At 41.4% G+C, this 15,171-nt stretch overlaps 1 protein-coding gene across 13 annotated transcripts in view; it reads left to right on the top strand.

Annotated features, from left to right (window-relative positions):
* LOC126426744 (eukaryotic translation initiation factor 4 gamma 1-like) overlaps nucleotides 1-15,171 on the top strand; it is a 656,907-nt gene that overhangs the window by 403,447 nt on the left and 238,289 nt on the right. For 7 of the 13 annotated variants that reach the window (XM_050088718.1, XM_050088727.1, XM_050088730.1 and 4 more), the window contains exons 3-4: nucleotides 4,834-4,866; nucleotides 7,462-7,794. In XM_050088718.1, the coding sequence (XP_049944675.1) occupies nucleotides 4,834-4,866; nucleotides 7,462-7,794 (366 nt within the window). Of the gene's footprint in view, nucleotides 1-3,230; nucleotides 3,389-4,833; nucleotides 4,867-7,461; nucleotides 7,795-15,171 lie in introns of those variants that run through there. The other 6 variants (XM_050088722.1, XM_050088726.1, XM_050088728.1 and 3 more) reach the window with 3 other exon arrangements.

Here is a 15,171-nt window from a genome sequence, read left to right as displayed (position 1 = left end):
GTGTATATCCACCTTTCGCAGCAATGCAGGCTGCTACTCTCCCATGGAGACGATCGTAGAGATGCTGGATGTAGTCCTGTGGAACGGCTTGCCATGCCATTTCCACCTGGCGCCTCAGTTGGACCAGCGTTCGTGCTGGACGTGCAGACCGCGTGAGACGACGCTTCATCCAGTCCCAAACATGCTCAATGGGGGCAGATCCGGAGATCTTGCTGGCCAGGGTAGTTGACTTACACCTTCTAGAGCACGTTGGGTGGCACGGGATACATGCGGACGTGCATTGTCCTGTTGGAACAGCAAGTTCCCTTGCCGGTCTAGGAATGGTAGAACGACGGGTTCGATGACGGTTTGGATGTACCGTGCACTATTCAGTGTCCCCTCGACGATCACCAGTGGTGTACGGCCAGTGTAGGAGATCGCTCCCCACTCCATGATGCCGGGTGTTGGCCCTGTGTGCCTCGGTCGTATGCAGTCCTGATTGTGGCGCTCACCTGCACTGCGCCAAACACGCATACGACCATCATTGGCACCGAGGCAGAAGCGACTCTCATCGCTGAAGACGACACGTCTCCATTCGTCCCTCCATTCACGCCTGTCGCGACACCACTGGAGGCGGGCTGCACGATGTTGGGGCGTGAGCGGAAGACGGTCTAACGGTGTGCGGGACCGTAGCCCAGCTTCATGGAGACGGTTGCGAATGGTCCTCGCCGATACCCCAGGAGCAACAGTGTCCCTAATTTGCTGGGAAGTGGCGGTGCGGTCCCCTACGGCACTGCGTAGGATCCTACGGTCTTGGCGTGCATCCGTGCGTCGCTGCGGTCCGGTCCCAGGTCGACGGGCACGTGCACCTTCCGCCGACCACTGGCGACAACATCGATGTACTGTGGAGACCTCACGCCCCACGTGTTGAGCAATTCGGCGGTACGTCCACCCGGCCTCCCGCATGCCCACTATACGCCCTCGCTCAAAGTCCGTCAACAGCACATACGGTTCACGTACACGCTGTCGCGGCATGCTACCAGTGTTAAAGACTGCGATGGAGCTCCGTATGCCACGGCAAACTGGCTGACACTGACGGCGGCGGTGCACAAATGCTGCGCAGCTAGCGCCATTCGACGGCCAACACCGCGGTTCCTGGTCTGTCCGCTGTGCCGTGCGTGTGATCATTGCTTATACAGCCCTCTCGCAGTGTCCGGAGCAAGTATGGTGGGTCTGACACACCGGTGTCAATGTGTTTTTTTTTCCATTTCCAGGAGTGTATATCCACAGAGGTACAACGTATTGAAGCTGTTTTTTGCACGAGAGTTGCATTCTTTAAAGAAGGTATGCATGCGGGTTGCCATGTATGTGGTGCCAGCACACACACACACACACACACACACACACACACACACACACACATGCTCGAGAGAGACTTCAACCTCCGTCGGAGGTGGTGGGGGGGGGGGGGGGGGGAGGAGCCGCGCGGACCGTTACAAGACGCCCGTGACTGCGCGGCGATGATTTGGAACTTAAGGCCTTTCGTAATCATAGTAAGAGCTTTGTGACACGCGGTACTAAATTGCGAGTTTTGTACGATACATTGAACGCACGGTTATAAAACAGTTGTGGTGTTTGGAGGCAAAAATACATGCTCTTTGGAGGCAAAAATACATGCTCTTTGTACTTTTACATAATACCAGGGCGTGCCGGACAGCTATCAACAGTAATTGCGACAGTACACAGTTACCGTAAAAATCGCTTATCTCACATGGAAACTGAATCGGCGAATATAGTCGTAGGTTGCAGAAAGCTCTTTTTTAGCTCAAAAACGCCGCGTTTCACATGGGTAGTGCATAATCAAGGTATCTAGTGCATCAGTCATACACAAGTGTGTATAGACTGTGTAAGCGCCGGTCTGCCACCCCAGAAATTTGGTCCGGACCTACGTTTACAGTTCAAGCGTGGCTATGCTCAGCGCCGCTATGTGTGATTGATGCGATGCTCTGTGCAGGTGCAATGCATCGTTTTTGAGCTAATAGATAGATTTATGCAACCTAGGACCGTCTTTTAATATTAAACGAAAAACATTTAACTGTTTTGACACACAGTTCGTCAGCTTTAATACATCGATCAGCGGATTTGAAAACTGATTAAAGTGTTTTGACAATGGCAACACAAAAAGACTGCCGGTAACATACCAACTATTTTATACTTTATTCGCCGATACAAAAAGAAAAGACAGACTAATAGATCTGTGTTGACATTACGATTACAGGAAGCCAGTATATTTGTTTCTCCCAGACGCGGAAACAATTTTGATTCCGTGTTTAAAGAAAACAAGTATGAAATTACTTACTCTCATATGCGCTATGCGCGACGCCTCGAGAAGTGTGCGAAAATACACCAGAACAGCAGATCAAGTGACGGATCCGAGTATTGAAAAATCAGTGTTACGATACGGCGTAAATTGAGTTCAAATATACGCAAATATGCTTGGGAATGCAGGGCGGCCGCTTTCGACATGTAATTTGAAAAATAATATTGACCTTTCGGAGACCCGCCAGCTTGAATTCGCATTATGGCCGTGGGCATTCGTATTTATTAATTAAACATAAGCTCCGTAGGTTAGAGATCAATATGGAATTTCATCATGACATATGACTCGCGGGAAAATTAAAAAATGTTAAGTATTGTGCATAAAATTCTGTTTGCCCACATTCGTTCTTAGCCAGTCATTGCTACTGTGTTGCACCAAAAGTTGTTTCAAGTGTAGGACTTGGGGAAACTTCAGGTTTGGTCAGCAGTGTCATGTGCGAGTATGAGTTGTATCCCGCAGTTTCAACGTGACAGGGATGAGACTGGGAAGTCTAGGTAGGTAGCCTCCTAACGTGCTACTGCTTTGCGAATAAGGAAATGACACCACGTTCTAAGCGCCCATTCACAGCCTTGGCGACGTTGCCAAACTCCAAGGCAGTGCGAAGGCGCAAAGCAGATAACAGTCTGCACCCTAGTCGCGAAGATACTCCACTCTGCGCATCGCCTCTGGCTCTCGCGGCAGCAAAGTCCCATTGCTGCTCCCTTCTCCGTTCTGCGGCTGGCGCACTACGGGGGAAGTGGGGCGTGGTTTGGAAGCCCCAGATATCGAAACTGGTGCAACAGAGTAGTTATCGATTAGTCGCGTGTGGTCGGGCGCGCCGTCCATTTTGTGTGTGTGTCGGTGCGCGCGCCTCCTTCATCGCTCCGAGGCCGCTTGTGCTGCCGCCTATATCGTCGCTGGAACTGCGGCAAGAGGGGTTCACTCTACCCATGTATGCGCCGGCGGTTCAATATCGAACACGGCGCTAGACAGCATTTATAGTTCTGCAGTAGCTTCGCATGGATTGGTGGACAACTTCTGGGTGGCTAGGTGGGTGTCCGCCACACATTCGTTTGAAGTGTCGTTGGATAATGGACCAGTTTTAAGTGCAGTAATATACTGACAAGTGCTCACATGATACTTCCTGCGGTTGCACGCATGTAACTGATTGTGATCGCTAGTGTTAATTTCATCTCGTGTTCTGTGTTCATGTTCTGTTCTCTCACACACGCCCAACATACATCAGATCGTTGCCGCCCATGTACTACGCCATTCTTAACATGAAAGCTGTTGCTACCGGTCACGCCAGTAGTAACCGAAATTACGAAGACATGACGAGAGTAAACCTTCTGACAGCACGATCTCGGGGCTAACCATATGTGGAAGTATGCCGTACACGCATTAAAGTTGTGGCAGGTCTGCATGGTCGTGCAAGCGCAGTACCTCACGGCCCAAACGTGTTATTGGATTACTCCGAACAAGTTCACGACTTTGAAGCCGATGTCCTAAGGCAGCACATTATTATTCAGCTGCGCAATGTGTGGTTACAGAATACATATATTTTTAAATCAACGAAGTTATTTTCATTTCCGTCGGGCAGTGATATTAAGACTTACCCGAGCAGTAACTAATCTAAGCCGGAAAATAACACAGTAAAGAATGTTACACGTGTGCTGCTTCAAAAATGATCAAATTCATTCAGCTATTGGACGGGCGATATTAAAAATTACCCTGTAGTTAATTATAGAGAAAGACTGCAGTATTTATGCACTGGAAGTACCTGATTTAGTTGCTGCTTAATGCCTTCTTATTAGCTGCTTTGTGTAAATAATGACCCTGATAAATGTTATGCAGTTTGTTGCTATGTTAGTGACTTTAGGGCGCTCTTCCCATAGAAACCCAACCTCTGAGATATCGTTTGTCGTAGGTCGTGTAATTGATGCCATGTTGGTATCAGTGCTACCATTATAGGAACATAATACTTGTTTTTAGCTAAGAAAAACACATTATGTAACTGATTTACCAACCACTTGTTACAATGGATGAAATTATTCAATGAAATGATTCTTAATGCTCATACCTGACGAACATCTTTCAGTGTTGAATGTTTGCACTGTCAGTATAGTAGTCTTTCAGTCTAACTAGAAGGTAATATAAGAACGGAATTACATAGACAAAAATTTAAATCCAAACACATTGCATGCAAGTGATTTTTCTCTCATGTGTGAAAGTTTTCTGTTTAACAACTATTAATGTGAATCTTTTTGGATTTTAAGATTTTGGCAGCTAACGTTTTTATCTTTTTTCTTTTTACAATTAATGATTGTGATGCTCTAATTAAATTTGATGTATTTATCTGTGTGCAGATACATTTTTTGATTTATTTCTTGATGGGCAGTTTCTTTTTTAAATGTTGCCACTGGCTAGATTAGTTAAATGAGAATGCGAATGTTTCTGTGTTCTGTTCCTGATTGATTCCTGTTTGCCTTGAATAGGGCTCAGTTTTCTACGTTCAAGCACTCCGCAAAGTGAGTATTATGTGGCTACGTGTCATTACTCGCATTTTAGTTTGAGGACGAATGGTGTAGAGTTAGCTGCACTGCTTGTGTTGGGATTTTGAAAGTACTGAAGTAGTGCTTAAAGTTGCTTTTGAACTGTCGTATTATATAGTTGTTTTGACTATAGTGTTAGTTGTCTCCCGGTAGCAATTTCCCCAAATTGCCCTTGTCATTTATTTTGCTGTTCCGTGTACAATATATAGCATGTTTTCTTTTGATATCTAGAATTGTAATACTTGTTTACAAGGCATTGTGGTAGATGTTGAATGTGTTTTGTTCCAGTTTTTGCAAATGACCTTATCCAAGTATTGTAACATCAACTATGTAATGAAAATGTTAAAATTGCTGTTGGGCCCACTTAAGTTTCACAATTTTTTTTTGCTGGAACTATAGAAACTTTTCAAATCTACAGAGCTAATGAAAAATTATTTTTATTGAAACATTGAATATGTAAAGTCGATAATTTATAATATATTGCAAAGGTCAGTTTCCTTATCGGAACTAATTCTGTTGTGTTTTTGGAAATAGTAATAATATTAGACTGTTTACTTTTTTCAAGTACAGTTCAGAAGGTGATCTGTATGAGGGAGATGCCATATAATTTATAAATAGTGGTAGTTCTGATTTTTTTAAGTGGGAAGAAATTGTCATAAGTGTTGTTCGTGGCCTAATGGTATTCAGAGGTTGATACATCAGCTGATAAGCTATGACTATCCTAGATATTTCTATGGATGTAAATTGCCATAATCAGTTATTGTTAAGCACAGCATTGTTCTGAAGCTGTTTAATTTCTGTATTTTGGGGCATTAGAATGTCAATTTCTAGTGTTGTACTGCTAAAAGCCTGAGAACACACATGGTAGTTATTCTTTGTTTATCTTTTGAAGACTTGCTTGTTTTGTTTTGTAAAAATGAAAGATATTAGCACAGTTAATTATAGTTGCATTATTCACATTTCTTGCATGGTAAAGCACATTTTCAGATATATGATCATAAGCTTTTGTTCATAGATGTCGCATCTTCAGCTTCCCTTACATTAGGCTTTTATGTTTACAGACCTAGTTCACATGCTAGTACACATGAATGATTTTGTCAGGCATATGCAATTTCGTGTTTGTTGTAAAAAGTGCATGCGATTGAAGAAATTGGTCTAAATGCTATTCTGACATGAGAGAAATTTGTTAATACATAGACTGGACCAGCAGTTGTATAGCAGAATCTCTCACCAGAATTGGGAGGAAGGGGGGGGGGAGGGAGAAAGTGCACGACCTACATGTTGCACATAGGCTACTTGACTTGGTGCATTTCAGTATATATATTTTTAAATGCTATTTGCTGAATAGTGCAGGATCTGAATCATTACTTCTGTTACATAAGTTTCCCATGATATTGTCATTAAAATTCTGTGGGAGTAAAATTGCCAAAAATTCGGCACTAGTGTAGCAGGGGATACAACCAGTCGGCTTTGGACAATGACGTCACAAGTCGCCAAACGAGACGCGATTCTTCTTAGTGTTGTAGCTCCCTTCAGTAGCTGATAAGTGTTTTTAGGGTTTTTAAAAAAAAATCTCACGAGATAGAATAAACAGATCCACTTTATTAAGCAATCAGTAAAAATCGAAACTGAAACATAACAGCAAAAGCGAAAATGGTAAACTGCTCTCTGGCGACTTGTGACGTCATTGTCCAAAGCCGACGGGTTGTATCCCCTGCTACGCTAGACCCAAAAATTCTGATTAGAACCTTTCTCATGGATGAATATAATACGTATGGGGGCAAAATGCAAGATCCATTCTAGCAGTTTATATTTAATAGTTTTATGGCATTTGATGGAGCTTGCCATATGCAACTTCCAGAAATTGTCACATGCAATTCGATACTTCTAACTGGGGGCTGTTGTCATCAAAATATCCATTTTTATGGAGACTGTACAACTAAGACGAAAATTTGAATAAAAAAAGTCTGTTTTGTGTGTGTTAATTATTGCTGTAGTCATTAGATTAATGAAGGAATACCATTTCTCAGTCTTGTAAATTCTGTGATTTATGTCCAATAATCATTTTGTAGGTAAACTAGCTGTAAACAGGTGCTGGGGATACTACTAAAATAATTAACAATTCTTCATTTTGTTATTAAGTTCAGATATTTTTAATAAACCACGTACGTAATTAAAAAAAACTATTATGTTATGAATGATTCAGACAGGTTTTCCCAACATTACTGATATATTTCTAAATAACTGTCAAAAAAATCCTACATGATTGCCACAGCCTTTTGTTTGAATCAAATTTTTTGTGTTCAATTAATCGGTTTTTGTTTGACATCTAGGCTTATGAAGGAAATAACGATGCATATCTGGAAGTTTATTCTTAACTTGAGTATCACTTACTTTGAATCTGAATAGTTCTGCCCCATTTGTTTATTGTGAAAGATTTATGTTACATGTGTTATGAGTACATTTGTGTTGGTGTGGACTATTTTGAGTGGTTCAAAGAGCAGGCCAGTATAGAATACTAATCTTCAGTTTTGACAGAATGACATTATTGATGGCAATTTCCTGTCACAGGGACCGATGTGGGCTTCCATCACGTAAGTGCGGGCACCCCCGCCAACTTCCCACCCGGCGGGCCGGCGGGACCCCAGCAGGGGGGCCCGGGCGGCGTGGGACCGGGGGGCGGACCCCCGCAGCTGGGTGGCGGAGGTGGCCGCGTGGCGCCGCCACAGCAGGCGGCTGTGGGGCCTCCGCAGCAGGGGGGGCCGCCTCAGGCGGGAGCGCCCGGCCCGGGTGGACCTCCGGGACCCCCGCAGCTGCCGGGGCCCACCTCGACGCCCCCGGGCCATGCCGGGCCCCCCGACCTCGGAAAGGGTCCGCACCTCCAGCCACAGCCTGTGCCACAAGGTGCGTACATTGTATTACGTCAGGTCGGCCTATCTTCTGTGCCTCGTGTGAATAGATTTTCTAGATTAAGTATGGCCCGGCTGCTCTAATTGGCAGAAGTTAAAACTGTTGTAACAAGAAATGTCAATATTCTTTGAGGTGGTAGAAATTGAAACGTGAAGAAAAATCAGTTTTACTGGCATATGCTGTGTTTGCAGTCTAAAGATTAACTTTCACTGGAAGTCGCAGAACGGAATGTAAAACCACACTTTCATAGCGATTTCCATTCAGGCACGGAATGGGACATCAGAGTTCAGGATTTGCGATGATAATGTTTTTATGTCAGTGATTGGGGGGGGGGGTAATGGGGGCCTTTTCCTAACATTTGCTCACTCTTGTTAAAGTATTAGATCTTCTAATTTTGTATTTTCTTTGAACAGTGTAAATATTGATCATGTAAATCTTAAGATACCAATAGAAGACTAAAAATAATATAACTGAGAAAGCAGTGTTGAAAATAGCTTCCTTCTAATTAGTAGATTACATTTAGCTGATACAAGCATAACTTCAAGGAGTTTATTAGTCATCTACAGATAAAGTTTCTGTGAATTCCTTGCCTTTCGCTATTGTACTTTACAGATCCCTGAAGTTCCTCCTTGTCGGTGAAATTTAAGGAACAATGTGTATGTATAAAAATATCGCTCTTAATGGTGACACACCTGGAGAGCTCTGATGATGGGCTGTAATAACTTATTCAGTTGGCAGTTTCGATATATCTTGAAAGTATTTCTGACCATGAAAGTACATTTTTCAGTGTACCTGGCATAGGATTTGTAGAATACTGTATGAATTACAGTTTCTAAGTGTGAATAAGGTTGAAGGGTTGAGTGACTGATTGAAAAAGTGGTTGTTAGAGCTGCCTTCCAATTTCTTTGACACAGTGTCTGCATACATGATGCACGTTTTTGAATGGCAACAGCAGTATTTCAGTGTTCTCTCTCTAGAGTGACAAGTATAGCTTGCCATGCATGTGAAATGATTTACTCCATGCAAAGAGGGATGGAGAATATTTGGCAGTGTTTACTGTGTCCTCTGTCTGTTCCACACCCCACTTTCCAGCTTCTGACTAACCTGACAATGCTGGGGTTTGTAAGCTATGTAGTAGACAATGTGTCCTGCCCTGTTGCTCCTCCTGTTCATTTCTCATAGTTTACATTCAGAATGTGCATCAAAATATTTGTCGGACTCTTGTTGATTATCTAATACACACTTTTTGATTCATCTTGCAGTATTGATTTTTGGCTATCTCCTCCTCCGTGAAGACCCACCTCGGTGCAGGTGCTGTACCCAGTTGACAGTGGCCCTTATTCTGTTGCACTGTGCTACTTTGGCTTCCCTGCAGCATAATCTTCGGTTATTTTAGCTATTAATTTTAGCTGACATCGCCTCATCAGCTGACTTGCCCGTCTGTATTTTCTCTCTAGTGCATTTAGGCTGGAGGTTTGAATGTGTTGCAGAGTGGCTGACTTATCCTTTTTGTTCTCATGATCAGCCAGCCATGGTCATCTGCTCTCTTGTTTCAATCCCTTCTACCTGTTTCTTGCATCTCTCTGTGCTTTCATTGTCCTGTTTTGTCCATTGTAGTGTTTGTCGCCCTTCTGCCATCCTTGTGGCTTTTCCTTAGTCCTGGTATTGTGCTGTAAGTCTAGTTTGTTTTATTCTTTCCCTTGTGGTATTGTTTTAACAGGAACAACGGAATGATGATCAAGCAGTTTGGTACCGTAACCTCCCCCCCCCCTCCCACCTCTCCCCATCCCCCTCTCCCCACCCCCCTAAACCAACAGAGTATTGATTTATATGACGGAAGGTGTGTTAAATGTAGCAGATATGTAAACATCAGGCTATGCTAGTGTGTTACGTAGGTCAGGTACGAGGCCTGTAGAGGGTGGTGGAATGAGGTTGGCAAAGGTCAGGAGTCCAGCAGTTCAACACACTGGGCGGGGTAGCAGTGAAGTGAGGTGGTGAGTGGATTTATTTATTTATTTACACGTCAAGTTCTGTAGGAGCAAATTAAGGTCATGGAATGTGTCAATACATGAAATTAAAACATAAAAGTATTAACAGATAAAAATAAAATGTTAATGAACCCCAAAGAAGTCAAGCCATAAGTTTAAGTAAACACAGTCAGCAGTACCACAAGAATCAGCTTGATTTTCCTAGGAACTCCTTGACAGAAAAGAAGTGTTCTATGAGACAACGCTTTAGTTTCAGTTTGAAAGTGTGTGGATTACTGCTAAGATTTTTGAATTCTGGTGGTAGCTTACTGAAAATGAAGCAGGAATATACTGCACACCTTTCTGCACAAGAGTTAATGAAGTCCAATCCAAATGTAGGTTTGATTTCCCAGAGTATTAACTGTGTGTGTGTGTGTGTGTGTGTGTGTGTGTGTGTGTGTGTGTGTGTGTGTGTGTGTACTCGTGAACAGGGGTTGACAAGAGGTTCGTAAACTTACCCACTTATTGCCCGAACTGCCCATTTCTGAGACAAAAATATCCTTTTAGAATGGGAAGATTTAACCCAAAGTATAGTACCATACAACATAAGTGAGTAAAACTAAGCAAACTAAACTAATTTTCATGTCGAACGATCGCTCACTCCAGATACCGTTCGAATAGTGAAAATGCCAGCATTAAGTCCTTGAACAAGATCCTGACTGTGGGCTTTCGACAACAGTTAACTATCTGAATACCTAGATCTTTGAACTGTTCAGTTTCACTAATCATATGCCCATTATGTGAAATTAAAACTTCAGGTTTTGTTGAATTGTGTGTTAGAAACTGAGTCTTACTGTGATTTAGTGTTAGTTTATTTTCTACAAGCCATGAACTTTTGCCATGAACTGCACTATTTGAAACAGAGCCATCTACCAAGCCAGTGTCATCAGCAAACAGAAATATTTTAGACTTACCCGTAATACTAGAGGGCGTATCATTTATATAAAATAAGGAACAGGAGTGGCCCCTCCAGTGATCCCTTGGGCAGCCCCCACTTGATTGTACCCCTTTCAGACCCCACATCACAGCCATTCTCAACATTGTGAATAATGACCTTTTACTGTCTGTTGCTAAAGTAAGAGGTGATCCAGTTTTGAGCTACTCCCCATATTCCATGATGGTCCAACTTCTATAGCAATATTTTGTGATCAACACAATCAAACGCCTTACTTAAATCAAAAAAATATGCCTAGTGTTCGAAACCTTTTGCTTCACCCATCCAGTACGTCACAGAAAAAAAAGAGAATATAGCGTTTTCAATTGTTTAATGACTTCTAAAGCCGAACTGTACGTTTGATAGCAAATTTTGTGATATAAAATGATCAATTATCTTTACATACACAGCATTTTCAATTACGTTAGCTAATAGAAATAGGTCTAAAATTGGCTGCAATATCCCTTCCTCCCTTTTTATAAAGTGACTGTACAACTGAGTGCTTTAATTGTTCAGGAAACTGACCATTCCTAAAGGAAAAAATACAAATATGACTAAGTACAGGGCTAACATATGCAGCACAGTTCTTTAATATTCTGCTGGCCACTCCATCATACCTATGAGAGTCCTTATTCTTCAGTGATTTAATTGTTGACTCAATCTCCCCCTTGTCTATACCACAGAGGAGTTTGACATCAATCTCGCAAAGGCATTTACCAAGAGAAAGTGCTGGCAGGTCAACAGAAACACAAACATACACACAAAATTCAAGCTTTCGCAACAAACTGTTGCCTCATCAGGAAAGAGCAACAGTTTGTTGCGAAAGCTTGAATTTTGTGTGTATATTTGTGTTTGTTTGTGTTTCTGTCGACCTGCCAGCACTTTCATTTGCTAAGTCTCATCATCTTTGTTTTTAGATATATTTTTCCTACGTGGAATGTTTCCCTCTATTGTAACCATTTACCAAGAGAGTTATATGGCTCCCTGTAGAAACTAAATTTTTATTTAATTCGCCAGGAATGCTCAGAAAATGATTAACTACTGTACATAAATGTGAATCTATCAATAACAGAAATATTTTTACTACGTACTTACTTTATATTGTCAACTTTCTGCTCCTGAGTAGACACTGCCTTCGCAACCGACCATATGGTTTTAATTTTATCCTGTGAATTAGCTATTGTATTTGCATACCACATACTCTTTGCCTTCGTAATAGAGTTTTTAAGCACTCTATGTGGTATTCCTCTGGATCCCAGAGCACGTTGGAATGAGCGGAAACGAGGCAGGCGATATAGAGGCCAAGGCTGCAGTCTCTTCCTTGGTCTGCTGTTCGCATGGTTCCCTTAGCCGATCTACGGAGTGTTGTATATCGTCGCGTTGCTCTTTTATGGCACACACATTGGTCTACGCTTTCCGATAATAAATTACGGGACGTAAAACTTCTTCCCTGTGCTTGGACCTCTTCCTCTCAGCCTCATCACCGGGAGACTGTAATTTTAACTAGACTCCGGATTGGGCACTGTCATCGGCATCTTTTAAGTGGCGATCCTCCCCCTATTTGTCCTCACTAAATTCATATGATACAACCAGGATACAGGGGAAAGTAGCACAGTCATAGTCATTATTTGTATTCATTCATTAGTAGAGGGGCATTCTGTTCTAAAAGGGCGAATGACCTTTAAGACCATGCTGCACAAATTTTAACACTAAAAGGTTACTGTACTCAAACAAATGTTATATAATTAAAAACTATGTTGAAAAGCTAATCCAATGACAGTAGAATGTTTTTAAACCTTGTTAAAGAACAAGAGTGGCAGGATGTTTATAGTTCCGGTAACTTTTCTCATGCTCTATGAAAGTTGCTTTCGATTAGAATGTTCTAAACAGGATAGCAGCAGTAAAAGGCAGCCTTGATGGCTGACTAATGGGATAAGGATATTGTGTAGAACAAAGTGGGAAATGTGTTAGATTAGTCACAATTCAACTACAGTAGCCCATTGCAGTACTGAAAGGTCCTTAAAAATGTTATTAGGAAGGTAAAGAGTATGTAGTGTGCCAATAGAATAGCTAATTAACAGGACAGAGTTAAAACCGTATGGACAGTTGGGAAGGAAGTGTCTGGTCAGCAGCACAAGGTCAATGATATAAAGTCAGTACGTAGTAAAAATATTTCTGTTACTAGTCAGTCAGATATGTGTACAGTATTTAACAATTATTTTCTGAGCATTGTTGATGAATGAAGTAAAAACTTAGTTTCCACAGGGACTCATAACTCGCAAAATGCGGGAGATTGTCAGTAATTAAATCTTAGAAGATTAAGGTCTCTCATGATTATGATGGGGAGTACCTAGTAGAATATTAAAATACTGTGCTGCACATGTTAGACCTGTACTTAGTCATACTTGTAACTTTTCCTTTAATAGTCCTTTAATAGTAATCAGTTTCCTGAACCATTGAAGTACTAAGTAGTAAAGCCACTTTAAACAATATCAGCTTATACCTAAGAATTAGCAGCTTTTACTCAGTTGATAATGGGCAGAAATACAATCTGCATTTGGATTGCAGTTCCTTAACTTTTGTGCAGAAAAGTGTATAGTATACTGCTGCATCCATTTTTAATAAGCTACCACAAGAATTCAAGAATCTTAACAGTAGTCCATGGTCTTTCAAATAGAAGGTGAGGAGTGTTATCTTCTTTCCTGTCTTTTTCTTTTTATCTTCTATTCTGTTGAGGGTTCCTGTGGAAAAATTAAGCTGATTCCTGTGTTACATTGTTGATTGCATTTATGTAAACTTGTGGCTTGTTTTCTTTTGGGTTCATAAACATTTTCTTTTTTATGTTGTAATTTCATGTACTGACACATTCCATGACCTTGGAGATTTGCTCTTCGATTTGGTCCTATGGAACTGGATGTGTAAAACAAAAATAAAAATAAATAAATCATTGACTGTAAATTTAAAAAAGGGAAAAAATGGACATGTATAGATAACATCATTACATCTATATGTTAGGTAATTAACATTATCATGTATTATATAAATCAAATCAAACATCACAGAGAAGTAAATACAGCCATGAGTTGACCTGTTCAGCTTTTCTTTACACTCATATGTTACAAAGACTGATAAAAATAAATATAACTGTAAAAAAATGTAAGGTAAAAGTCTGTGGTGCAAGCCTGTGAAATGGCTGTTCGTCTACCTGTGGGTAGAACACAACATTTCTGTACTGTGGCACTAGGAAAGGGAGGGAGATGGGCCTGTCACCTCAGCCACCTTTTACCTGGAGCAAGATTCTTGTTATTCATTTGTTAGCAAGCCGATTGGAGCCAGGAGTGTCATGGCGGGAGTGGAACGAGGAAAAATCTCTGCATGTATTTGGGTGTGAACCTTGTAATTCGGATACCAGAGTGTAGTGCTCTGACCCATAGGCCACTCCTGCGTCCGAATATAACTGTCGAAGGAAACGCCAGTTGAGAAAACTAATACACTAATTTATGTGACAAAATTGTCAAACCATTGTTTATCTTCAGGAGACAAAATCTGTAGAATTTGGCAAGATATCACAGAAGTGATTTGTATACTAACTAGCTTTGGAACTAATCTCCTCTTGGGAGAAAGCAGGTAGATAGATATGCGGAGGTTAATAAGGAACCTCTCTCTGTTCCATCAGCGAGGAAGAAATTATTAGTGCTGAAGATTATATAGTCTCTCCCTTTTACTTCAGCCTCTTTCAGCAGCACTACATATTTTGTCTTCTGAATGTAGTGGCAAGTAAATGGAACTTAAATTTGTTCACATTGTATGGCAACTGGATTGTCCAATTAAATTTTATCACCTTTAATCACATTTATTTGTGACAGTCTTTTTGTTGTGCCTATCAGGAACTCAGCGTCTCAGCTATATGGCGAGTAGCAGCTATCCTTTTCATGATATTTTTACATTCTAGCACAGATTTTCATTGTTAAATTTCTGTTTAAGTATTTAATGGCACAGAATGAGTGTGGTGAAGGATGGTTTTATATTGTTGTTCAGTTCCAAACCATTGTGTATTTATACCCCAACAACACGGACATTATTTCAGAACGTAACGTCGCTGGCACGTCCAGTGTAGTTTTCTCGCTTAACTTAAATTTGTAGGTAACTGGTAAACAATAGAAAGTCTGCTTGAAATGTCAAGAATATTATGGAAAGGATAGATTGCTACTTCTGCTAGTTAACTACTGATGTATAGGTCCTAAGCATGCCAGAAGTTGCATCATTCGTTGCAACTGCGTGCTTTGAAACAAAAAATCTGTTGGATCTCACCAAACATGTTCGTGATTTGTGACCTTAGCACTCATTGGCGACAGTTCTCTGCTGCATGTGTTGCGTAAATCTCACAGTTTCTTCACAAAATGGATGCAT

Source organism: Schistocerca serialis, chromosome 11, assembly GCF_023864345.2.
Source record: "Schistocerca serialis cubense isolate TAMUIC-IGC-003099 chromosome 11, iqSchSeri2.2, whole genome shotgun sequence".
NCBI classification, from domain to species: Eukaryota; Metazoa; Arthropoda; class Insecta; order Orthoptera; family Acrididae; genus Schistocerca; species Schistocerca serialis.
Note: the sequence above shows the minus strand (reverse complement) of the source record. Positions and strands in the feature narration are given on the sequence as shown.